General features: G+C 37.2%; 1 protein-coding gene across 1 annotated transcript in view; it reads right to left on the reverse strand.

Moving 5' to 3' along the window:
* C2CD6 (C2 calcium dependent domain containing 6) overlaps positions 1–24,964 on the reverse strand; it is a 106,573-nt gene that overhangs the window by 61,288 nt on the left and 20,321 nt on the right. Inside the window, exons 5-12 of the mRNA XM_055344983.1 lie at positions 23,132–23,254; positions 19,065–19,109; positions 18,047–18,115; positions 15,454–15,533; positions 10,955–11,101; positions 3,949–4,054; positions 2,122–2,188; positions 81–124 (exon numbers count right to left, since the gene is read on the reverse strand). Of these exons, the coding sequence (XP_055200958.1) occupies positions 81–124; positions 2,122–2,188; positions 3,949–4,054; positions 10,955–11,101; positions 15,454–15,533; positions 18,047–18,115; positions 19,065–19,109; positions 23,132–23,254 (681 nt within the window). The remainder of the gene's footprint in view (positions 1–80; positions 125–2,121; positions 2,189–3,948; positions 4,055–10,954; positions 11,102–15,453; positions 15,534–18,046; positions 18,116–19,064; positions 19,110–23,131; positions 23,255–24,964) is intronic.

The raw sequence follows: 24,964 nt of genomic DNA on the forward strand, positions 1-24,964 counted from the left end.
ATATGTATTTCTTTATTTATAAATGTTTCATCCCTTTATAAAATAGTGACTATTAGAAGTTCTCTTCCAAGTTCCCTTACCTCACTTGGAACAGTTTCAGCTTCCTCCTTTATAAAAGGTACATCTGTTAATAAATTAATAGAAGTATTTTATCATATAACATTATAAAACAATAAATACATTTATATATATGCACACTAACAAAATACTATTTTAATTTTTCTCACCAAGAACAAAGCAATTTAAATCAAAGCAGCTATTCAAACATAAATACTATTTAGTAAAAACAAGCTGAGAAATCTCTGGGAAGATGGAGAGATAAATTAAAAATCATGGAGATAAAATGAAAACATGAATTAAGATTTCAGATCCATCAATGTAAGAGATAAAAACAGATATACAGTGTCTTTTGCTACAAGTCAAGAGGAAATAAAATAAATCCCAGATGGTCAGTGATAGGGTTGGGATTCGAAAGAGAATGGAATAAAGGTGCATATGACCAGAGAAAGTAGGACCATTTGAAAGAAAGCTGGCTGAAGCACTTGTAAAATTTTCCTAGAGACATAAAGAATATATATTTAGCAAGTAGAAAAGGAAAACCTAAAAGGAAGAGAGACGGAATAAAAAATTGAGATACAAAAGAATGTGTTAAGTCTAGTATAAAACAAAACTTATTTTGGTCACTGTTAGTTGTGTGGCTGTGGTCAGCTTAGCTCATTTTTTGAGCTTTGGTTTTGTCATATGTAAAACAGGATAATAATGGCTTATCTTACAGGTAGGATACAAGTCTATGTACAATGTGAGCAGCAGTATGGTTAAATGCTGAAGCTCTTGGGTCAAACAGACTAGGTTCAAATACAAACCCTACCAGTTAATGGCTGTGTGACTTCTGAGTGGTTAATCTGATTTCAGCTTTCTCATCTGTAAAATGTAGATAAATAATAACACCCTCAATTGACTGCTGTGAGGATTGATTTATATAATCTAGGTAAAGGCCTGCAACACAGTGATCAGTAAATGTTGGGGGAAGCTGTAAGAAGTATAGGAATACCAGAAAAAAAGAAGTCACTAGACTTGAAATAAACTCTTTGGATAAGAAAAAGTTGGCAACCAACAGTGAGTGAGGGGTGTTAGCCTCGACTCTCCAACTTTGATACTGAAGATGGAAACTATGATTCTCCTATACCTGAAAATTGAACACTTCAAGGTAAAGAGTAGGCTAAAGACACATAGCTCTGCTAGGCTGGTTGATCCTCAATCGTTAGGAAATGAACATATCAGAGGCTGAGGTAGCCAGGAGGTAGAAGTAGGGAAATAGAGAAGTAACTTGTAGCCCAAGTCTTATAACAATAAATCCTTATTCCACACCTGCAGAATCCAAGATCTTGCAGATAAAGTATTATGCATCTATTTTAACTTACTTTCTTTTTTTTATTTTAACTTACTTTCAATGAATATTCTAACAGAAATTTTTTAAAAGACTACCAAACAATATCTTCTATTACTTTACTGATAATATGTGATAAGTTCTCAAATTTAATGCTAATTGAATTTCCCGTTCCCTTCTCTCTGTTTGCCTTCCTTTCTCATACACAGACACACACTTCTACTAAAAAGAGACCAATACCTCTACATCTACTGTTTAAGAAAAATATCTTTTTCATAGATCATAATTAAGATTTAACTTTTCTTGTCCTTAAACGAGTAAAGGAGTATTAAAACAACAACAACAACACTCTTGGGCACCTGGGTGTGTCAGCTGGTTTTGGCTCAGGTCATGGTCTCAGGGTCATGAGATCAAGTCCCATGTCAGGCTCCACACTCAGTGTGGAGTCTGCTTGAGACTCTGTCACTCTCTCTCTGCCCCTCCCCCTGCTCACACACAGTTTCTCTCTAAAACAAATAAATAAAAATCTTTTTTTAAAAAAAACCTCTTAATTGGGTCTCAGTCTTTTCTTTGGAGTGTTACAAAATAAACGCTATATACTAAAACTACAATGAGATACATATTTCCAACAAAAAATGAAATCCACTTAAAGCAAATTACTAATTTTCTTTTTGTGATACAACTACCCTCTTTTAAATTATCTTAATAATAAATACAAATGTGAATTTCTCAACCTGATGTTACACCATTTTCAGGCTCCTTTTCAAAGAGGCTTGCAAGTAACTCACTGGTATCACTTCCCTAGAAATAAGAAGAAAAAAAAAAGAAAGATTTTGGAGAAATGTTTAGAGAGCTATTTTGCCTTTATAACTTCTTCTATTACCTTCTGTAAAATTTACAGAAGAATGTGGTTTCATGAGAAAAACTGTCCAAATAGCACTATTTTAAAGAGAAGTATACCCTGGCTAAGAGTTAATGTTCCAGGGAGAAGCTTTCCAAAAATTGATAAGGGTATTTGAGTAACAAGTGTGTAAGAGAAAAAGATTATAAGTTAACAATATCATAACTTCAAAGGATAAAAGAAGATATCACCAGAAAATAAATTACTTTTTTATTGGAAAACATTATGGCCTATAAGCTGCAAAGTGATGTGGATCTTTAAATATATTCCAAGAGGAATTATAAGGTAGGGTGATCACTGACTCATAAAATACTGATTTTTTAATAAGAAAAAAAGTCCACAGTTCCTTTAATTAAGGGCTCCCCAAATTTTCCGTAAAATACTAATTCTGTATAAGTGCTAATTAATTTATCCTAATGAAGTACCACTATGTCAAAATACGAGTCATGAAAAACATTAATGTATCAGTGTGTTATGACTACCACTTCAAGGCTGTGACCTTAGTCAATGTTTTACTAATTCACTGAAATTTCTGTGAATCTCTATTGCTGGGCCAAAATGTATAGGTCAGACTGTATTTCTAAATATTATATTATCTAATAAAGATCTAGTATTCAAGATTTAGAGCACTCTTATAACTCAACAATGAAAATACAAATAACGCAATTTAAAAATCAACAAAGGATTTAAATAAACATTTATCTAAAGAATATATACAAATGGCCAGTAAACACATGAAAATATGTTCACATCATTGGTTATCAGGGAAATGCAAATCAAAACCACAATGAGATACCACTTCAAACCCACTAGGATAGCTATAATTGAAACAAACAAAAAAAGCAAAATAACAAGTGTTGGAGAAGATATGGAACCTTCATACATTGCTAGTTGGATGTAAAATTGTGTAGCCACTATGGAAAACAGTTTGATAGTTCCTGAAAACGTTAAAAAAGGAACTACTGTTTGGTCCAACAATTCTACTTCTAGGTATATACCCAGAAGAATTAGAAACATATGCTCACAGAAGAATCTGCACACGAATATTCACAGCAGCATTATTCATGATAGCTAAAAAGTTGAGACAACTCAAATGTTCACCAACTGATAAGCAAAATGTGGTAAATACCCATTTAGTGGAATATTATTTGGCAGTAAAAAGAAACAAAAGATTGATACATGCTACAATGGGAATGAACCCTGAAAACCATGCCAAGTGAAAGAATAAAATAATTATATATTATGATTCCATTCAAATGAAATGTTTAGAATAAGCAAATCTATAGTAACAGAAAGTAGAGTAGTTATTGTCTAGGGTCAGGGGGGCCTGGGAGGTTTGGTTAAGGGGTGTGGAGTTTCTTTCATGAGTAATGAGAATATCTGAAAATTGATCATAGCAATGGACATACAACTCTGAATATACTAAAGGCCACTGAATTGTATGCTTTAAGTAGTTGATATTTTAACCAAGTTGTTAAAAAATGAAATCTTACAAATTAATAGTCAATATTTATGGAATATCACATTAGCAAAACAGAAAAGTACATGAACGATGAAAGACATTCTATATATCAAGACGAAGCTATATCTCATCACTTTTAATTATCATAATCTTTTTAAATAAAAGTATTAGAAATTATATATGGAGAATGTTAATTACCTTACGTTCTTTATGGGCAAATTTTGGGGTAAGAAGCCCTTCTAAATAGCTAGCTTTTTCCATCCATGTATTCAGATTTCTGTATTCTTTTTTCATTTTTTCCAGCCTAAAGAAAGAAATCAGTTATACACTTAAAAAGTGACAGATAGGGATCCCTGGGTGGCGCAGCGGTTTGGCGCCTGCCTTTGGCCCAGGGCGCGATCTGGAGACTCCGGATCGAATCCCACGTCGGGCTCCCGGTGCATGGAGCCTGCTTCTCCCTCTGCCTATGTCTCTGCCTCTCTCTCTCTCTCTCTCTCTCTCTCTCTCTGTGTGTGTGTGTGTGTGTGTGACTATCATAAAATAAATTAAAAAAAAGTGACAGATATGGTATGATTCACAAAAGAATACATTCAGTATGATCCACTTATAAAATATTCTAAAAGAGGCAAAGCAGCAATATACTGTTTAAGGATACCATCAAAGAAAGGAAAAGGGATGATTACAACAAAAGTCAGGGCAACAGTTACCTAAGGATAGATTGGGGAGAGGATGGAATCTCATAAGGGCACACAAAACACATTTGTGATATTGGTGTTCTATTCCTTTAAGTTTTTATTTAAATTCCAGTTAACATACAGTGTCATACTAGTTTCAGGTGTACGACTTAGTGATTCAACCCTTCCATACAATACCCGATGCTCATCACAAGTGTACTCCTTAATCTCCATCACCTATTTAATCCATCCCACCCACCCAGCTCCCCACTGCCAACCATCAGTCTGTTCTTTATACTTAAGAAACTGTTTTTTGGTTTCTTTTTTTCCATGATCATTTGTTTTGTCTCTTAAATTCCACATAGGAGTGAAATAATATGGCATTTGTCTTTCTCTGACTTGTTTTGCTTACCATAATACTCTCTACCTTCATCTATGTTGTTGCAAGTGGCAAGAATCCTTTATTTTTTTATAGCTCAGTAAAATTTCATTGTGTATATATACATAATTTGGCTACTGTTAATTATGCTGCTATAAATATTGGGGTGCATGTACCCCTCTGAATTAGCAGTTTTTTAATCTCTGGGTAAGTATCTAGTAGTGCAATTGCTGGATCATAGGGTAGTCCTACTTTTAACTTTTTGAGGAAACTTCATGCTGTTTTCCAAAATGGCTGTACTAGTTTGCATTCCCACCAACAGTAAAAGAAAGTTCCCCTTTATTCCACATCCTTGCCAACACTTGTTTCTTGTGTTAATTTTAGCCATTCTGACAGATGTGAGGTGATATTTCATTGTTTTGATTTGTATTTCCCTGATGAGGAGTGGTATTGAGCATTTTTTCATGTGTCTGTTAGCCATCTGGATGTCTTATTTGGAAAAATGTCTATTCATGTCTTCTTCCCATTTCTTAACTGGATTATCTGGGTTTGGGGTGTTGAATTGCATAAGTTCTTTATATATTTTGGATATTAGCCCTTTATCAGATATATATAATTTGTAAATATCTTCTCCCATTCAGTAGGTGGTCTTTTTGTTTTGTCAATTGTTTCCCTCCCTGCATAGAAGCTTATTTTATTTGATGATTTTTGGGTTTGTCTCCCTTGCATCAGGAGACATATTTAGTAAGAAGTTGCTATGAGCCAATATCATAGAACTCACTGCCTCTGTTCTCCTCTAAGATTTTAATGTCTCACATTTAGGTTTTTAATCCATTTTGAATTTATTTTTGTATATAGTGTTAAAGGGGTTCAATTTCATTCTTTTTGCATATTGCTGTCCAGTTTTCACAACTTTGTTGAAGAAAGTGTCTTTTTTCCATTGGATATTTCCCTGCTTTGTCAAAGATTAATTGACCATATAGTTGTAGATTAATCTTTGGGTTTTCTACTCTGTTCCATTGATCTATGTGTCCGTTTCTGTGCCCATCCTGTCTTGATTACTACAGCTTTGTAAGATAACTTGAAGTCTAGAATTGTGATGCCTCCAGCTTTGCTTTCCTTTTTCAAGGTTGCTTTGGCTATTTGGGGTCTTTTGTGGTTTCATACAAATTTGAGGGTTGTTTGTTCTATGAAAAATGCTGTTAGTATTTTCTTTTTTTTTTCTTTCTTTTTCTTTTTCTTTTTCTTTTTTTTTTTACTGTTGTTAGTATTTTCTAGGGATTGCATTAAATGTGTAAATTGTTTTGGGCAGCATAGACATTTTAACAATATTCATTTTTCTGATCCATGAACATGGAATGTTTTCCCATTTCTTTGTTTCATCTTCATTTTCTTTCATCAGTGTTTTCTAGTTTTCAGAGTATAGGTCCTTTACCTCTTTGGTTAGGTTTACTCTTAAGTGTATTATGGTTTCTGGTGCAATTGTAAATGGGATTAATTCCTTGACTTCTCTTTCAGCTGCTTCCTTATTGGTGTATAGAAATGCAACAGATTTCTGTCTGTTGATTTTTGTATACTGTGACTCTACTCAATTCATGTATCACTTCTAACAATTTTTTGGTGGAGTCCTCTGAGTTTTCTATATCGAGTATCATGTCATCTGCAAATAGTGATAGTTTTACTTCTTCCTTGCCAATTTCGATGCCTTTTATTTCTTTTTTCTTGTCTGACTGCTATGGCTAGGATTTCCAATATGGCAATGTTGTATTTCTTTTATTTTTTTTTAAGATTTTATTTATTTTATTTGAGAGAAAGAGAGAACGAAAGTACATGTTTGAGTCGGGTAAGGGGAGGGGGAAGAGAAAATCTCAAGCAGACTCCATGTGGAGCTTGGAGCATGGAGCCTGACACAGGGCTCTACCTCATGACTCTGAGATCATGACCTGAGTCAAAACCAAGAGGTAGAAGCTTAACCAACTGAACTATCCAGGTGCCCCAATGTTGTATTTCTTAACTTGAATTATAAATATCTAGGCAGTAGTCTTATTATTTTTATTTAAGCTATACATGCATGTTTTAGAAGTTATTCAATATATATTGGTCTCATTATTTAAGCTTATATATACATATATGTTATCCAATATATACATATTTTCTGCAACAAAAGAAAAAATAGGAATTCAGCTTCTAATCCAAGAAATTTAAAAAAGCTTTAGTCATCTAAAGATGTAACTGACAAGAATTCAACAGAAAAAAGTGAATGTTTCCCAGAAGACACTATAACCTTGATAATAAACACTAATAAGGACATTATAAAACAGGAAAATTAGTCTAATCTCATTCATGAACATAGATGCAAATGATACAAATAAATATAACTTTAGTACAAAAAAATCCAATAGTATAGAGAAAAGATAATATATCATGAACAAGTTGGATTTATCCCAGGTATACAAGGATATTTTGATGTTAACATTAGAAAATATAAATACAATTTGGCCAATTAAAAGGGAAAAAAACATTTGGCAAAATCTAACATCCATTTATGATTTTAAAGAAACTAAGAAAACTAGGAACAAAGTGGAATGATTTACGTAGCCTGGTATAGCTTATCTATATTTAAAAAACCCTATATAAGTAAATGCTCTTAACTATTAAATGCTAGAAGTGTTGCCTTTAAAGATCATGAACAAAACAAGGATGTCCATCCTTGCCATTTATATTAGACACTGACTGGAACTTCTAGCTAGCATAGTAAGACAAGAAAGCAAAATTAAAGAGTTAAGTACTGGAGATAAAAAAAATAGTTATTTGTAGGTATGATTGTTTAAATAAATTCTCTCAAATGATACTATAGATAAATCATTATAAATATGAAAGTTTAGTCAAAGAGGAAATTCTAGAAGATAAGGCCAGCAGGGATAATTTTAAAATCTTCTCAAATCTTTATGTAAAAACATTCAGAGTAGCTCAATAGCAAACCCAAGAACATATGGGCAACATTTACAACACAATCATATGACAAGGCATCTCTATGAACCCCAAAACATATACATAAGACCTTCAAGGTATTGGTGTACATATGTCAAAAAGCAACAGGTATAAACGGGGCATATGGTGGCACCTGGATAGCTTAGTTAGTTGGGCATCCAACTCTTGATTTCAGCTCTGGTCATGATCTCAGGGTCCTGAGATTGTGCCCCTCATGGAGCTCTGCACTCAGCAAGGAGTCTGCTTGGGTTTCTCTCCCTTTGTCAGTCCCCCAGCTTGCACTCTCTAAATAAATAACGAAATCTTAAAATAAATGGAAGGAGGAGCATCTGATGGACCTGAAAATAAGAAAACCCCAAAATAGCCAACAGGTAGTCATGGGAAATTACAGCAGGCCAATTTGAGAAAAGCAGTTGAAACTGGGAGCATTTTGCTTTTTCCAATAGCAAAGTGAGAACAGAGGATTCATGGTAAACATTAAAAGGACTGGAGCAGTCTAACCACTGTGAATACTCAAAACTGACCAACCAGGTCTCTAGTCCAGGGCATGGCCCCAGAAAATCTTAGAAAGCAACTCATTTTTTAACACCAAATGAAAACATCAATAGTGGGAGCTCTGTGAAACTCAATAAGCTTTCTAAACCAAATCTCCTATAAAAAAATTTCAGGAAAATTAATTCCATATAAAATTGAGTAACAGAAAACTACCAGTGCCAAATTCCAAAGTAGTTATAAGAACGAGAAAATAAGGAACAGAGTAACAACCCTAGACTTTGAAAGCATGAAAGAAAAATACATGTGAGTCAGTGAGCACAGACAGGAGCAAGACGATTCACTGGGACCCATTTTGCTAGGAAGAGGCAGATCAGCTGGTGAAGCTAGAGAAATTAGAGCAGTGGCTGTCACTGTCACTATGAGCTATATAAGTTGAGGTTCTGCAGCTGGAGACACTCTGTTTAAATGCTGAAGCAATTACAAGGATCCAGTTGTAAACTATTAGGTAAGACATTAAGGAAATTAGCAATTTCCAGGTTTTTTTTAAAGATTTTATTTATTTATTCATGAGAGATGAGAGAGAGAGAGAGAGAGAGAGAGAGAGAGAGAGAGAGGCAAAGACACAGGCAGAGGGAGAAGCAGGGTTCCGTGCAGGGAACCTGATGCAGGACTCGATCCCGGGGTCTCCAGGATCACACCCTGGGCTGAAGGCGGCGCTAAACCACTGAGCCACCCAGGCTGCCCCAGCAATTTCCAGTTTAAGATGGTGGTGAGGAGGCTCCTGAACTCACCTCCTCCCATGTATTGCACTGTACCTACAGTTATACAAAGAGCAATTCTCTCTGAAAAAAGAAATAAGCTGAGCAACTCCTACACATCGTGCAAATAAGAAATGACTCACATCCATGGGAAAGGATGAGGCACATACCATAAGCCCCACCCCTGGCACAGTGTCATACAATTGGGACAGAACTCCCAACTCCCAACTCCCAGGATCCCCCTGAGGAGAAAAAGGGTTGGACAACACATATAGCATCCCAACTTTCAAGACTCCCATCTGAGGGACAGGCCCCCAAAGCTCCTATTTCTGAAAGCGTGTGACCACAAGACCCATAAGGCTACAGAAAAAAAAAGTTTCAGGTTTGCTAGGACTTACTATGCTGTCCGCTCAGGGCTCAGCACAGAAGGAGTGGCACAAAAATAAGCTCATCTCCCTGTTATTTCCCAAAAGATGCCTACTGCATTCTTTAAAAGCTGCTACCTGGAGTTGACTGAAATCCTTCTTGAGATCTCTGGAAGTCAGCAGATGCTATCTCCTTCTCCTTCTAGACCGATCCAAACCATCAGTATCTCCCTGGAAGGAGCTTATACAGACATCTGGCACCCCAGACTTTGTGGCTGTTGCCAAAGAGATGGGCCCCTGGATTGTTTGGCTGCCATAGCCAATAGGGCTTGCATTCACCAGTCCCACAGAACTTCAGCACACAAAGAAGCAGTTCCTAACAGGTCCAGGAATGACTTCCACTCCAGTGGCTATATCCACAGGCCTAGCACAAAGGGAGCAAACAAGAAAGCTCATCTTTTAGTTTCTCCATGGAAGGGCTCTAGTTACATATTTGCCCAACAGCTGTCTGGGGTTCAGCTGCTGGTCAGCCTTAATCTAGAGGCTGACTGAGATTCTCCTCTTTGAGATACTGACAAGTCTTGAAACACTGAACAACTGGAAGCTGCTAAGAAAAAAAGAAATCAGCCTGGACAATCACAAAGGTTTGAGAGACACCCAAGAGCTTGGGCTGGGTTCATTGATGAGGTTCATTTCCTATATGAGACCACTCCATCAAGACTACGAAACGTGGCAGTTTTATCTAATGGTCAGAAACCAACACAGAGAGTCAGGATAAATGAAGAGGATAACAAGAACAGAATAGCAAGATAAAACTTCAGAACGTAAGTTTCAAAGAAATAAATAAGAAAAAACAGACCTTAATAAAATCTGATTTACCTGATATAAAATTCAAAATAGTGATCATAAAGATGCTCAGAGGTCAGGAGAAAAATTCATAAACAGAACGAGAATTGCAACAAAGAGATATAAAATATAGGAAAGTACCAAACAGAAATCATAGAGCTAAAGAACAAAATAACTGAAAAATTCAATAGAAGGATTCAAGAGCACTAGATGTAGAAGAAAGGATTGGCAAACTCAAAGACAAGGCAAAGGAATTTATTCAATCAGAAGAGCAAAAAAAAAAAAAAAAAGAATGAAAAAAAGTAAAGATAGCTTAAAGGATTTATTTATAGGACACAACAAAGTGTACCACCATATGTATTACAGGGGCACTAGACACTGACTTTTCCTTTTTTTTCTTTTTAAGATTTTATTTGTTTATTCATGAGAGACAGAGAGAGAGGCAGAGACACAGGCAGAGGGAGAAGCAGGCTCCATGCAGGGAGCCAGAGACATGGGACTCGATCCCGGGACTCCAGGATCATGCCCTGGGTCAAAGGCAGGCACTAAACCACTGAGCCACCCAGGATCCCCAACACTGACTTTTCCAAACAAATACCTAAAGCCCATGTCCCAAAAGAAAAAATTAACGTACCACTAACACATAAATAAGATGAAGATTTTCTTTTTTCTTTTTCTTTTTTTTTTTTTTTTTACCTTTCCCGAGGTTGTTGCTGAAGTTTTTCAAGTCGTACTACAGGTGGCTGGTTGGATTGGGACACTGCAGGTGGCATCCCAACGGTAACATTCAGGTCTGAGGATAGGAATGCTGGATATTCTATTGGTTGTGGTGTAATAACATTTCTGCCAAATGGTTATAATGTTAAATATTGCAATTACACAAAAGCACACTTAAAATCATTCTCTCTTGTACACTGTAGCTCATCTATCTACCTTGAACCATCAGAAGGTAGAGCTAGGAAAAAAGACAAAGGTCAGACATCCTGACAGAAGTACTCTCTTGAACATTCTTACTATAAGATGGGCAGCAGGGATGAGAAAGGAGATAAGGACCTGAAGTTCTAATGAGAAGTAGAAAGTGTTTGAGCCCAGACCTCTCTCCCAATCTCTAGATCCAAATCTCTATTTTGCAGCTTAGTCAAGTGAAATTGATCATCACAAGTCCACCCACCCCTTACCAACCTGGCACCCTTAAGCCTATCTTTAAAACATAATTAATCTCCAAATGAGAACAATAACACATCATAATTCCACTTAACATGATACAACTATCCTGCATACAACCAAAAATTCACTAACCTCTTCCCCAAAAAAGAATATAAAGTCTTTGGGTGATGTTTACTTTTCTTAATATCCTGAAACTTAAATAGTATGATCTAAATTTAACAGTACTTAAGTGTTACAGTATAAAGTCAATATAGCTAATGTTACATGATAAGGGGATATGAGAGAAGAAAATATATTTGCTATGTAAATATATTTTTCAGGTCACTTGATAAATGGGCCAGAGTAGTACACCCAAATAATAAATCCAAAAAAGCCCACCAGGCATTATGCTTTTGTTTTGGTTCTAGGAGGGGCCAGATACAACTACTTATCCTCCACCTTAGCAGGTGCGGGACCACTGGATCCTAAAAATTTCAATGAAGACTACTAAATTTTTGTCAGAATTCTTCCCACCCTCTGATATGCAAATATCTTATCAGAAGTCTAGATTAGTTGCTATTTTCTATTTACCAGGTCCAATCAGCATAACGGTTATCACTGTAATGGACCTGTGTAATATCTTGTATTAGGGAAAGGCAATCAAGATACCTGTGAACTATGGGACACCTGAGTGGCTCAGTCAGTTAAGCAACTGACTCTTGGTTTCAGCTCAGATCATGATCTCAGGGATGTGGGACCAAGCCCTGTGTCAGGCTCTGTGCTCAGTGTGGGGACTGACTGCTTTGGACGTTTTCTCTCCCTCTCCCTCTGCTCCTCCCCATGCTCTCTCTTTAAAATGAATAAATCTTGTTTAAAAAATTCCTGTGAACTGAATTAATGACATAGGCTGGAGAAGTTAATATACCTGAGGTAGGACAGTGAAGGTATATTGCTTGGCCTTACCAGATCAAAGAAACTACTTCTGATGGTCTTTATATGAGCAAAATAGCATTTGCCAGATCAACAGTTGCATACCAGGTACCAGGGGAGGTGTTAATTTGCTCAAGCAATGAAACCACATCTAGTACAGCGGCTGCAAGTGGAATCACAGCCTGGTTAACCTTACAACAACCTACTATCATTCTCCAAGACATTTTATGCATAGGCCAAAATAAGTGAGCTAAATGGGGATGTGATGGGAATCACCACCCCTGCGTCTTTCAAGTCCTTGATAAAGGCACTAATCTCTGCAATCCCTCCATGAATGTGGTATTGCTTTTGGCTTAACTATTTTCTTAGATAGAGGTAGCTCTCTAGTGGCTTCCATTTGGACTTTCCCACCATAATATCCCTCAGTCCACAAGACAGGAAACCAATGTAGGGATTCACCAACTGCTAAGTTTGTCGATTCCAAATATGCAATCTGGAACTGGGGAAATAATCACAGGATGGGTTTAAAACTCCATTAATCACCTGTCCTCTGTAAGTCCCTAGTCTGACAGGTGGACAATGGTGCCATTTGGATCTTCTGGAACTAGGGTCAGTATAGAGCAAGAGTCCAGTAGTCTTTGAAAGGTCTGATTATTTCCTTTTCCCTAATGCAGTTACTCTGGTAAAAGCCTCTCCCTCCCTTCTGGGAAAGCTGGGAGAAAGATTAACATTATAAATTTTTGTCAGTTAACCAGAATCTCTAAGGGGACCAAGCCTCCCCTTCACTTGAAGGCTTTTGGGTCTGCAAACTGGCTCAAATCTGGGATTTGACTGAGGACCGATAGTACATTTTTTACTCAGGTGAGACTTTTATTCACTTGATATAGAACTTCTCTGCTTATACAAATTAAGTAAGAATTTAGTAGGCTCCCTATACATTTTATTTCTAGGAACTAGAAATGATCAACTAGCCAATGTCAGAGGTCTGTGTGAGTCAAACTATTCTGATTACTGCTTTGACTCTACTGTCCATTGCAATAACCACGCCATCTTGCCTTAGGTGGTTGTGGGCCATCACTTGGCCCTGCCACTTCAGGACGCTATATTCCCATTGCATTTAGGTTTCCCAGTTCAGTGACCACAGCTCCCACTGTAAGGTCTGCCTAACAGAGAAGAGCAATCACATAGCTCTTCAGGGGGGGCTCCCCTCACAAATTTACTTCTCACAGTCATGGTGAAAGGTGTATCTTCTGGAACCTCTCAGGGTGAGTGAGTAAGTCTTAAAAAGAAATCTATACCAACATCACCATCTCTCTAACCCTTTGAATATCTTCCTTCTACATTAAACCAAGGCAGGTTTGGCATTTCCAATTCACCCATGTGGGCATCTTTTGGTTCATGTTTCTGCAACCAAACAACCAAATCCAGTCTTTTCTAACCCCTTTATCTAAAACATTAAATGCAGAATCTCTGCTTAGTGAGTCCATTTCAATAAATTTGCTGTGACCCAACTTTTATGTTCCTTTCACCATTATCCCACACGCTATGTCCCACAGTTCTTTATGTTTACCTCTAGGAGGATTCTTATCTCATTTGTATTATAATAATTTCTTTTCACAAGTTACCTTTGCACTAAACCATGAGCTACCAGAGGGCAGGGACCAGGTCTTACTTATTTTACTATCTGCAATGGCTTGGGGGTATAGTAGATATTTAATTAATGCTTATTGAATCAATCAGTGAATAAAGAAATAATGATTGATAAACATTCAAATTTTACTATTTCAACAAATGACCAGTATCAAGTGAACAAAATTTATCTTTAATGATAATACCCAGTATTGGTGAGAATCTAGGACAATAAGCATTTCAGAATATAAATTCCCATCCTATACCCAATTCCCTCAATTCCATTCTCTCTATTTCTTATTCTTGGATAGCACCATAGATTAAATTTCCATCTCAGGTGCTCATTTCTCTTTAATCTATTTTTATTGTTGAAATTTTAAGAGCAGTTGACATATTTTAAGTTACTTTTGGTTTGCTAATGACATTTTTGTTTTTTGAGTTTTTTAAAGACTTTATTTATTCATGAGAGACACAGAGAGAGAGAGAGAGAGAGAGGCAGAGACACAGGCAGAGGGAGAAGCAGGCCCCATGCAGGGAGCCTGATGTGGGACCCGATCCCAGGACTCCAGGATCCCTGGGCCGAAGGCAGGCGCTAAACCACTGAGCCACCTAGGGATCCCTGCTAATGATATTTTTTAACATGAACTTTTTACTAAAGATTTAGAAGTAACCATTAGAATGTGTGGAATGGAGGTAACCCTACTATACTGTAAGGAAAACTGACAATTAATAAACTCTTTGATCTTATAAATTCCTCACCTCCTTCTAGAAAAGGGTACCTCACTAGCCAACTTTCCTTATTATCTTAACCCTGCCTTCCCTCCTTCAGCCATGAAGATGACACTCTCTTTTATCTCATCTCGAGGCCTCTTCACCTCCTTTCTCCAAGGAACCCAAGATTTCTCCCACCTTAGTAAGCAAAAACAATTCATTGCTCTCTTTACCTTGGAGTCTAGCCCATTCTGGCTATGTCTTAAGACAATCAAAATGGCGGGATGCCTGGGTAGCTCAGCAGTTAAGTGCCTGCCTCTGGCCCAGGGTGTGATCCTGAAGTCCCAGGATCGAGTCCCAGGATCAAGTCCCAGGATCAAATCCCAGGATCAAGTCCCAGGATCGGGCTCCCTGCATGGAGTTTGCTTCTCCCTCTGTGTCTCTGCCTCTCTCTCTTTCTGTCTCTCATGATTAAATAAATAAAATCTTAAAAAAAAAAAAAAAAAAAGGCGGGGATCCCTGGGTGGCGCAGCGGTTTGGTGCCTGCCTTTGGCCCAGGGCTCAATCCTGGCGACCCAGGATCGAGTCCCACGTCGGGCTCCCGATGCATGGAGCCTGCTTCTCTCTCTGCCTCTCTCTCTCTCTCTCTCTCTCTCTCTGTGACTATCATAAATTAAAAAAAAAATTTAAAAAAAAGGCAATCAAAATGGTCCATCAAATGGATTAAACGTTTTAATGCTACATAATCTGATTGTGTAAATAAGACTTCAAACACTTACATCACAGGATCTATTCTCTCTGGAGGTGGTGCAATATTCATAAACATGGATGGCTCAATAATTTTCTGAAGAGGTTTTAACTGAAGAAAATGGTAAGCGTATTTTAACACTGCTTAGTTACAATTATAGTTCACTCTAATACTACTATCCTCCGGGACTACAGAATAGGCCTTAAATACGTATAAAAAGAAATGGAACTAAGAGAGGAAGAAAGAACTACCATTTATTGACACTAGGTATCTGCCAAGAACCTTGAATCTGTAATATTATTTTTAATCCTATGATGTAGGTTTATGTAGGTAATCCTACATAATAATCCTATGATGTAGGTAACTGTGTCCATTTTACAAAAAATGCTGAGGATCAGTAATTTGTTCAAGGTTACCCAATACACACCAGAGCCAGGATCTGAATGCAGCTTTATCTGCCCCCAGTGTTGTACTCTTTTTACATTATCAAGACAGGTGAGTAGGGGTCTATATTACTGAAAAGTTCATAGACATAGGGATCACTGGGTACCTCAGCGGTTTAGCGCCTGCCTTTGGCCCAGGGCGTGATCTTGGAGTCCTGGGATCAAGTCCCACATCAGGCTCCCTGCATGGAGCCTGCTTCTCCCTCTGCCTGTGTCTCTGCCTCTCTCTCTCTGTCTCTCTCATGAATAAATAAATTAAAAAAAAAGTTCATAGACATAAAATCAAAATCAATATTTTTTATTATATTTCTCACTCTTTTCCACACAATATGTTTCTTGTTTTCAGTAGAATCTACCTACGTATAACAAAACTTGCCTAGTTTTATCTGAAAAGGAGATATCTCCCCAAAAATGTGATTATTACATGTTTTACTTATATTCAGACACAAAACCTACCTCTGAAGTTGGTGCTTATAAACTATGTCATGAAAGGGACTAATCAGTTACAGTCCCTACAAGGCCCAATTCATAAGAAAATAAATAGGCAGAAGGAATAGAAAGAAAAATCAAAGAAGGAAAAAAGATTGTGCCTAGTGGCTTTATTCTGTGTATTACTTAGTTCTGATTCGAAATGCATTAAAAATCATTATGATGTACCACAGGCAAAATTTTAGAATAACATTTTACCTGGGGTTACTTAGGAAACATAATGGCAGACTGTTTAATAAGAGTAATATACCCACTCTCAATTCCTAATAAAAAAGACAACCAAGACTATAAAAAATAGCAAAAAAAATGAAATGAAAAATTATATGCAAAATATAGGGATCATATCCCGTGTATAACAGCAGCACTGATGGGACTGGATTTATAAATGGTCCAAAGTTGTAATAATACCCAGGGATATGAAGAGTTCTTTCAAACACTTGGTGAGAATATATGTTGCTACAATATTTCTAAACCAATTCCCTGACAAGGTCATTGTTTTGGACAATAATTTCCATTCTAGAAATCTAGCCTAAGGACATAATAAAAGGACAGGACATAGGTTAATGTACAAAAATTTTCATTGGAACATGAGTATATGTAATGAATTTAAAGGGGCAGGACAAAGCTAGGAAGATAACTTCTTTGAACATATTACTCTCGATAAATCAAGGAGTGCTCAAATAATAACAGACATTGAAATAACCATGGGGGGTGGGGGAGTGGGGAAGGAGTATATACGATCAGAGTAAAACATTATATGTGAGTATAATAAATGACTCCATTTTTAAAAAGCATTTTTAGATATAAAAACCTGCACTAAAAAAATAAATAAATAAATAAAATAAAAAAAATTAAAACCTGCACTTGGGGACGCCTGGGTGGCTCAGCGGTTAAGCATCTGCCTTTGGCCCAGGGCATAATCCTGGAGTCCTGGGATCAAGTCCCACATCAGGCTCCCTGCATGGAGCCTGCTTCTCCCTCTGCCTCTGTGTCTCTAATGAATAAATAAAATCTTTAAAAAAAAACAAAACCCTGCACTTCTTATACAGTTGAAATAATTTTGTTTTCAAATGAACACACAAAAGCAAATTTTCTGGGCAGCCCCCGTGGCTCAGCAGTTTACTGTCACCTTTAGCCCAGAGTGTGATCCTGGAGTCCTAGAATCGAGTCCCACGTCAGGCTCCCTACATGCAGCCTGCTTCTCCCTCTGCCTATGTCTCTGCCTCTCTCTGTGTGTGTCTCTCATAAATAAGTAAATAAATAAATCTTAAAAAAAAAGCAAGTTTTCTGATAATGGCATTTTGAATAAAATATTATTTTAAATGCATATGCAAATAAAAATGATGGTTTCATTTTTTTCCTTAGGCTGGAGAAAAACAGCATTCCTTTAAAAATATTTGTTTTAAAAAAAATACGTATTTAGGGGTCCCTGGGTAGCTCAGTAGTTGAGCGTCTGCCTTTGGCTTAGGGTGTGATCCTGGAGTCCTGGGATGGAGTCCCACATTGGGCTCCCTGTGTGGAACCTGCTTCTCCCTCTGCCTGTGTCTTTGCCTCTGTGTGTGTCTCCCTCATGAATAAATAAATAAATAATTTTAAAAATATATGTATTTTTGAAAATTTATCAAACTGGAAAGAAGAGAGGCTCAGATTTGACTGAAGAGTTATAGAATAATTTTTAAAAGAGGAACTAACCTGATGTGAAAATCCATAACCAAAGTTTCCATAGGAGAACATAAATTCCACCTCCACCCTACAGATAAACTAAACACATGGCAAATTTATTTTATTGGTTTATCAGAAATATATTCTAATGAAAAAGGGGTAGCAAGTAATATTTTTACTTCACAAATCTCTCAGAAAAACTAAAGCACAAATCTCCTGATTGAAAAAATAAGCCACACAAGGAACTCCTATAGAAGAATCTATGGAGTTCCTGAAATGTTAAAAACTTTGCTAAAAAGTATTATATGATTATAATATAGGAAATATCAACTTATAATTAGTAGGGTTACCCTGAGATACACACACACATATATGTATATGTATATATATACACATATATATGTATATATATATATATACACACACACACACACAGATACATATACATGTGTATGTTTTTAAAGTATTTACTCACATTTCCCCCATCTCCACTTCCAGATAACACTTTTATTTAGACAAGTGATTTCATCTTTCTGAATCCCAGCTTGCTCAAATGTGAAATGAAGGAGGGTGTCAGAGGTTATGATCTCAAATGTCCATCATTCTTTTTGATAAAGCTCCTTGTCCCTGTTCTGGCTATTGATGACAGAGGTCTCTCTGAATAGAATATTAATCAAAACAATAATTTTAAGTATTTAAAAAGAAATTCAAGCAAGAACTGTAAAAACACCCTTTAGAAACTCTTTTTCTCTAGGACACATAATCAAAGAAGCAATTAGGACATTTTAGTCTCTTAGTCAATGATTTCAATTTTCCTGTTCATCAGTTAGCAGTAAGGTAGCAGCATTAAAAAAAAAAAAGTGGAGATGAAGACTGTGTGAGTAAATATTGTTCTTTCTATTTAATACATTTCCATTAATTCAAACAGTGACTGGTAGAGTAACAGGAGAATAAAAACATTAACAGAAGTTAAAACAGTATCAGAGTAAAGCTGTAAGAAATGTTATGTGCATGTACAAAACTTTGGAAATTTCACTAAAATTCTTACTGTGTTTTTATTCAACATGTGAAATTCTTCAATAAAACGCCCTTTCTGGGAAAGAGTAAAAAAGAGTAAAATTCTCAAATAGAGAGTCACTCATGAAGCCATACAGATGATAACCTTAACCATCTCATAAATTTTGAAAAATCAGGTAATGATTTTTAATGCATGTGTTAACTTAGTAGCTAAAATACATTTGGAAGAAAATAAAAATTCCAGGTTGCACCAAAAACAAGTTATTGTTTACATTTATAATTTAGACAAAAATGGTTGTGCTGATTATAGTTCCCCTTTCTTCGAGTCTTAAAGGAACTGCCATGCCTGTACTCCTTTAGTTGGATTTAACATAAATGTGCACAAAGAGTGGACTCATGACAGAACTGAGTGCCTCTCTTGTCCCCCAGGAACTGTTGGGATCTTTTTCACCAGGTAAACCTTAGATATCCTTGGTCATCACATCACCTCTGGTCATGTCTACTGTGCTAGCAGTCCTCCCATCTAATCCACCATCCCATGGTTCCCTTTCTTCCCAACATTTTCCACTGCAGTTCATGGAATCTCTCCCTATTCCATGGTTAACAAACAGCCTTACACCTTTAACTGCTCTACCAGACATTGCCTCTTTGCTTTACCTAAGCCTTGGCTCACCACTAAAGATGCTACTTCCCTCACAGGCTCCTCAAGGAAAGGCCCACCTACTTCAAGGCCAGGAAGTAAGGAGCAACCTTCACACTCCCCTTCTATTGCTTCTAGGTTGTATTAGTTCACGTAGATATTAACAGTTTTCCATTTTTAAACTTCAGGCTGTCTGGTATGTTTCAGACTTTCTGGTCACTAGTTCTCCTTTAGTGAAAACGTCAGCACCTTGTTCACACATCCTCTCCACCCCCAAAACCTAGCAATCTGCAGAACCTATTTAACATTGGCCCTCTCAGTTTCTGGTGAAGTCATATAATAAAGGAAATAACAGCTGATGGTACAATGGCAGACATCACACACCTATCAGAATGGCTAAAGAATAAAATGGTGAGGACACCAAATGCTGATGAGGATGCTCAGAAACTGATCATTTATTTCTGGTGAAGATGTACAATGGCTTCACCACTCTGGAAAACAGCATTTCCTATAATGATTATACTTGCAACTATCTTACAAACCAGAAATTTATCTGAGAAATGAACACTTATGTCCACACAAAAACCTATACATGAACGTTTATAGCAACTTTAGTCAGAATGGCCCCAAACTGGAAACCCAGATGTCCTCTAACGGGCAGATGGCCAAACAAACCGTGGAACATTCACGCCCTGCAGTACTACTCAACAGCAAAAAAGAAATGAACTAGTAATACATGCAACTACCTAGATGACTTCCCAGAGAAGTACATTGAGTGAAAAAAAAAAAAAAACCACTAAAATGTTACATACTTTGTGATTCCATTTATATAATATCCTGGAAATGAATTACAGAAAGGAAGAATAGATTGGTGGTTGGCAAGGGTTAAAGGAGGGGGCAGAGGCAGGAGGGAAGGAGATGTAGCTATAAAAGGCAACAATCTGAGGAATCCTGGTAGAAGTGGCACATTCTCTAACTTGGTTGCAATACTGTACCCTGGTTTTGAAAGATGGTACCATCATGGAAAACTGAGTAAGGGATACAAAGGATCTCTCTGTATTATTTCTTTCAACTGCATGTGAAACTACAATTGTCTCAAAAATATTAAAAAAGCCATGCATCTATTTAAAGTGGGCCAAATGCATCCATGAGGCTTATTCTTCATTAGGCCTAGTTTATACAATTAGGGAAAGAGAGAGCAGGAGTAGGAGCAGAGGTGTGGAGAGAGCAGCAGACTCCACACTGAGCAGGAAGCCTGATGTGGGGCTCGATCGTAGGACCCTGAGATCATGACCTGAGAAGGCAGATGCTTAACTGACTGAGCCACCCAGGTGCCGTGAAACAATTCTTAGTGAAGGTAGAAGTGCCTACAGAAAGATACTGACAGGGATCCCTGGGTGGCACAGCGGTTTGGCGCCTGCCTTTGGCCGAGGGCGCGATCCTGGAGACCCGGGATCGAGCACCCCCCCCCCGCCCCCGGTGCATGGAGCCTGCTTCTCCCTCTGCCTGTGTCTCTGTCTATCATAAATAAATAAAAATTTAAAAAAAAGAAAAAGAAAAAAAAAGAAAGATACTGACAGATGTCACACACAGCATATCTTGAACACACCACACCTAAAATCATAAGGCTTTTTGGGGAAACCTATAAATAACCAAAATTGCTTCCCCTGACTACTCTGCTCATGAAATAATAATGGTCTCTTTGCCATATGACATAGCAATTCATCATACTATAGAGACTTTTTACAGATATGCAATGGAAGACAGTTTCAAGAAAATTCACTGCAAAACAATCCAAATACCCATCAACAAATTTAAAGGTTTATGTATTTGTTTTAGAAAGAGAGAGAACAAGTACACGAGCAGGGGGAAGGGATTCTCAAGCAGACTTCCTGCTGAGCCCAATGTGGGGCTTGATCCCATGAGCCTGAGATCATGACCTGAGGTAAATTAAAAGTCAGACACGTAAACCACTGAGCCATCCAGGCACTCCCTGACCTTAGCTTTTTAGAATCTAAGCTAGTATGTCCCACATTATGTATTCTTCTTATATCATCATGGTATTGTTTAACTTTTTCCCTATCTCCTAAATTCCTATGAACTGAAAGTTAGATCTAGACTCAGCTTGGTTAGATTTGGGGTAAACATTTTGATGAGAACAATTCCTAGGTAATGCTGTATACTTCATATTGTACTGACATGCACTGACATAGGATGCATACGATGTTAAATTATCCACAATTACCTAACTTCAAGCTAACTTCAAGCTCTTGGTTAAAGTGGTAACCAAAACTTCTGTTGTAAAGGCACCTTTTCCCCACTGCAACAATTAATGTGTAGACTGTTACAGTGGTGTCATGGAAATTTCTTGTTTCCCAATAACCTTTTATCTCATGCTTTAAGTAGCACTGCTAAGTCTTGACTGAACCAACCATCATTCGCTATAAAGGACTGCAAAAATAGTCAACCTGTAATTCTATCATTCTTTCTACACTAAGTGGCATTCTTCTGTTTTAAATTTCAAAATTCCATTTTTCTTCCCTGGCTCTTTTCTTCTTTTTTGAGATCAACAGGACTTATGGATTTTTCTTTATTCAGAATTTGTACTGATCTCTTTGATATTCAAATTATCCTGAAATTGGCCAACAGGAGACTCTTGCAATCTGTCTCTTCTGTCTTTTGACATAACTTCATAAGTCTTTGAAGGCCTCCTTGCTTTGCATCCTACAAATACTCCTTCAGATTGTTTATATTTGTTCACTATCAGTTCTCCTCCTTTGAGCTCAGGACAGTATGGCTGCTGGGAAGTGAGAGGGTAATCCGAGACAGGAGAAAGCAAGAGGGGAGGAATAATGAAATCTGTGTATAAACCCTGCCCCAAACTCTGGCTAACCTCTAAACAACACATGCACAGGGCAGACTGCAAGGAGCCCAGCTAAGAGTAAAAGAACTGAAATTTGGGCTGTCAACTAAGAGACAAGAGTTTATCGTTTGAGTCCTGTTTAAAAATATTCTAGAGAGATGCCTGGGTGGCTCAGCGGTTGAGCGTAGGCCTTCGCCTCAAGGTGTGATCCTGCAGTCTAGGGATCAAGCCCCACATTGGGCTTCCTGTAGGGAGCCCACTTCCTCCTCTGCCTATGTCACTGCCTCTCTCTGTCTCTGTCGCTGTGTCTCTCATGAATAAATAAATATTTTTTAAAATTCCAGAAAACATAATAAAACATGCTTATTAGTCTTTTAATTTGTATTTTCCCCCCACACACAATTGATTTTTAAAAATATGCTGTTCTAAGCCAACTTTAAAAAAAATATATAACCAGAGGAAGACATTGTTTCATAAGCATATGAGTTTGAAAGTAGAAAATAAACCAAAAGGAGTCTATCAGATACAGATAAATAACACCACCAACAACTGGATAACGTGATAGCAAGGTGGTAAAGATAATCTGAATACATACCTGAATTACTTCATAAAGGTGTACCTGAATACTCCCTAACAAGAGAGGGTATTTTTCTATTTTGTCATATTGCATTAGTTCCAAGAAAATATTATTCCGCACATCATCTTGACGCCTGGGAACCTTGAAACAAAATACATGCAAAAAGAATGATCACATTTGCAGTCTGAATTTCAGATATAATTTCTGAATAAATACACTACAGGTGTAAAACTATATTTTGTTATATACACCCTAATAAACCTAAATGGTTAGCTTTCACATATTATTAGCCTTATAACTTTTCAATCACATAGTCACAGATACCCTAACATCAGCAAAAATCAGGATCTTGTTTATGTATAACATCAATTACAGTCTTTTGAAACATTCTCTTTTTAACTCTACACAAAAGTTTAGTTTCCACATCCTACTGAAACTATAGTATAAAAGGTAATCCAGGGGATCCCTGGGTGGCTCAGCAGTTTAGCGCCTGCCTTTGGCCCAGGGCACGATCCTGGGGTCCCGGGATCGAGTCCCACGTCGGGCTCCCTGCGTGGAGCCTGCTTCTCCCTCTGCCTGTGTCTCTGCTTCTCTCTATCATGAACAAATAAAATCTTTAAAAAAAATAAAATAAAATAAAAAATAAAAGGTAATTCAATATCCAATTCAGATAATCTAGGTAACCCAAATAGCCAATATCAAAAGACAACCAACATCCTTTTCAGTCTCTGTTAAATAACTTATTGATAAAATGTATCCCAAAATATAATGTGTAATTTTATCATAGTTATATAATACTAGTTTAAAAAATCAAAGAGTTCTATAATGGTTAAAACAAACAAAAACAACTTTCTTTTCTCGCATGTTTAATCCTTTTTTCTGTATTTTATGATGTCTTGACATCCTAAAAAGCCTGGCCAGAGACAGACTTCCCCTCCCTGGGCTAGTCAATTCTTACAGATAGCAAAGGGTTTAGTGAGATGGAAGCACATCTTTCATATGCAAACCAATCCCAAATTATAGCCCTAACCACTTTCTTATCTAACTCTCACATGGAGCCAGTATTTCCCTGGCCCTAAATCATCCCGGGACCAGGAACCAAGTAACTAGGGACTCCCCTACAGCCTAAAGCCTGAGAGAATTATTCAAACTAGCCAATCTTAAATTTCTGTTCTGGGGATCCCTGGGTGGCGCAGCGGTTTGGCGCCTGCCTTTGGCCCAGGGCGCGATCCTGAAGACCCGGGATCGAATCCCACGTCGGGCTCCCGTGCACGGAGCCTGCTTCTCCCTCTGCCTGTGTCTCTGCCTCTCCCTCTCTCTCTGTGACTATCATAAATAAAAAAAAAAAAAAAAAAATTTCTGTTCTGCGGTGCTTTCTCAAGAAAACCCCAGTAAAGGCTTTAGTCTAGGGTCTCTCCACACTTCTGTCTTGTTTCCTGACCACCTGGACGCTTCTCCTGAAGCTCTATGTAGTGTAGTGTTTTCCTTTCCACCCTTCTATCAATGGCATGAGCCCCTCCATGTCATCATTCAGTCATACCTCTATAAAGTAAATCCTGGGCATGATTTTGCAAAATTTCACTCCTCAGAAACTATCTTTCAAGCTTTTAAAGGGATTTCTTTGGTTTTTTTGCCCTGAAACCATGTTTCTAAGTAACATGCTTATATTAAGTGATATTTTAGTTTTAGATACTATCAATTAACTGCTTATTGTGAGAGAAAAATATTAGCTCTCAACACCCTCCCCTACAATTTTCATAGTTCTCTTCCTTTCATCCCTCCAGTATATTTTATATATATATAAATTTTCATCCCTTCAGTATATTTTATATATATATATAAATTTTATAT

This window comes from Nyctereutes procyonoides, unplaced genomic scaffold, assembly GCF_905146905.1.
Source record: "Nyctereutes procyonoides isolate TBG_1078 unplaced genomic scaffold, NYPRO_anot_genome, whole genome shotgun sequence".
NCBI lineage: Eukaryota > Metazoa > Chordata > Mammalia > Carnivora > Canidae > Nyctereutes > Nyctereutes procyonoides.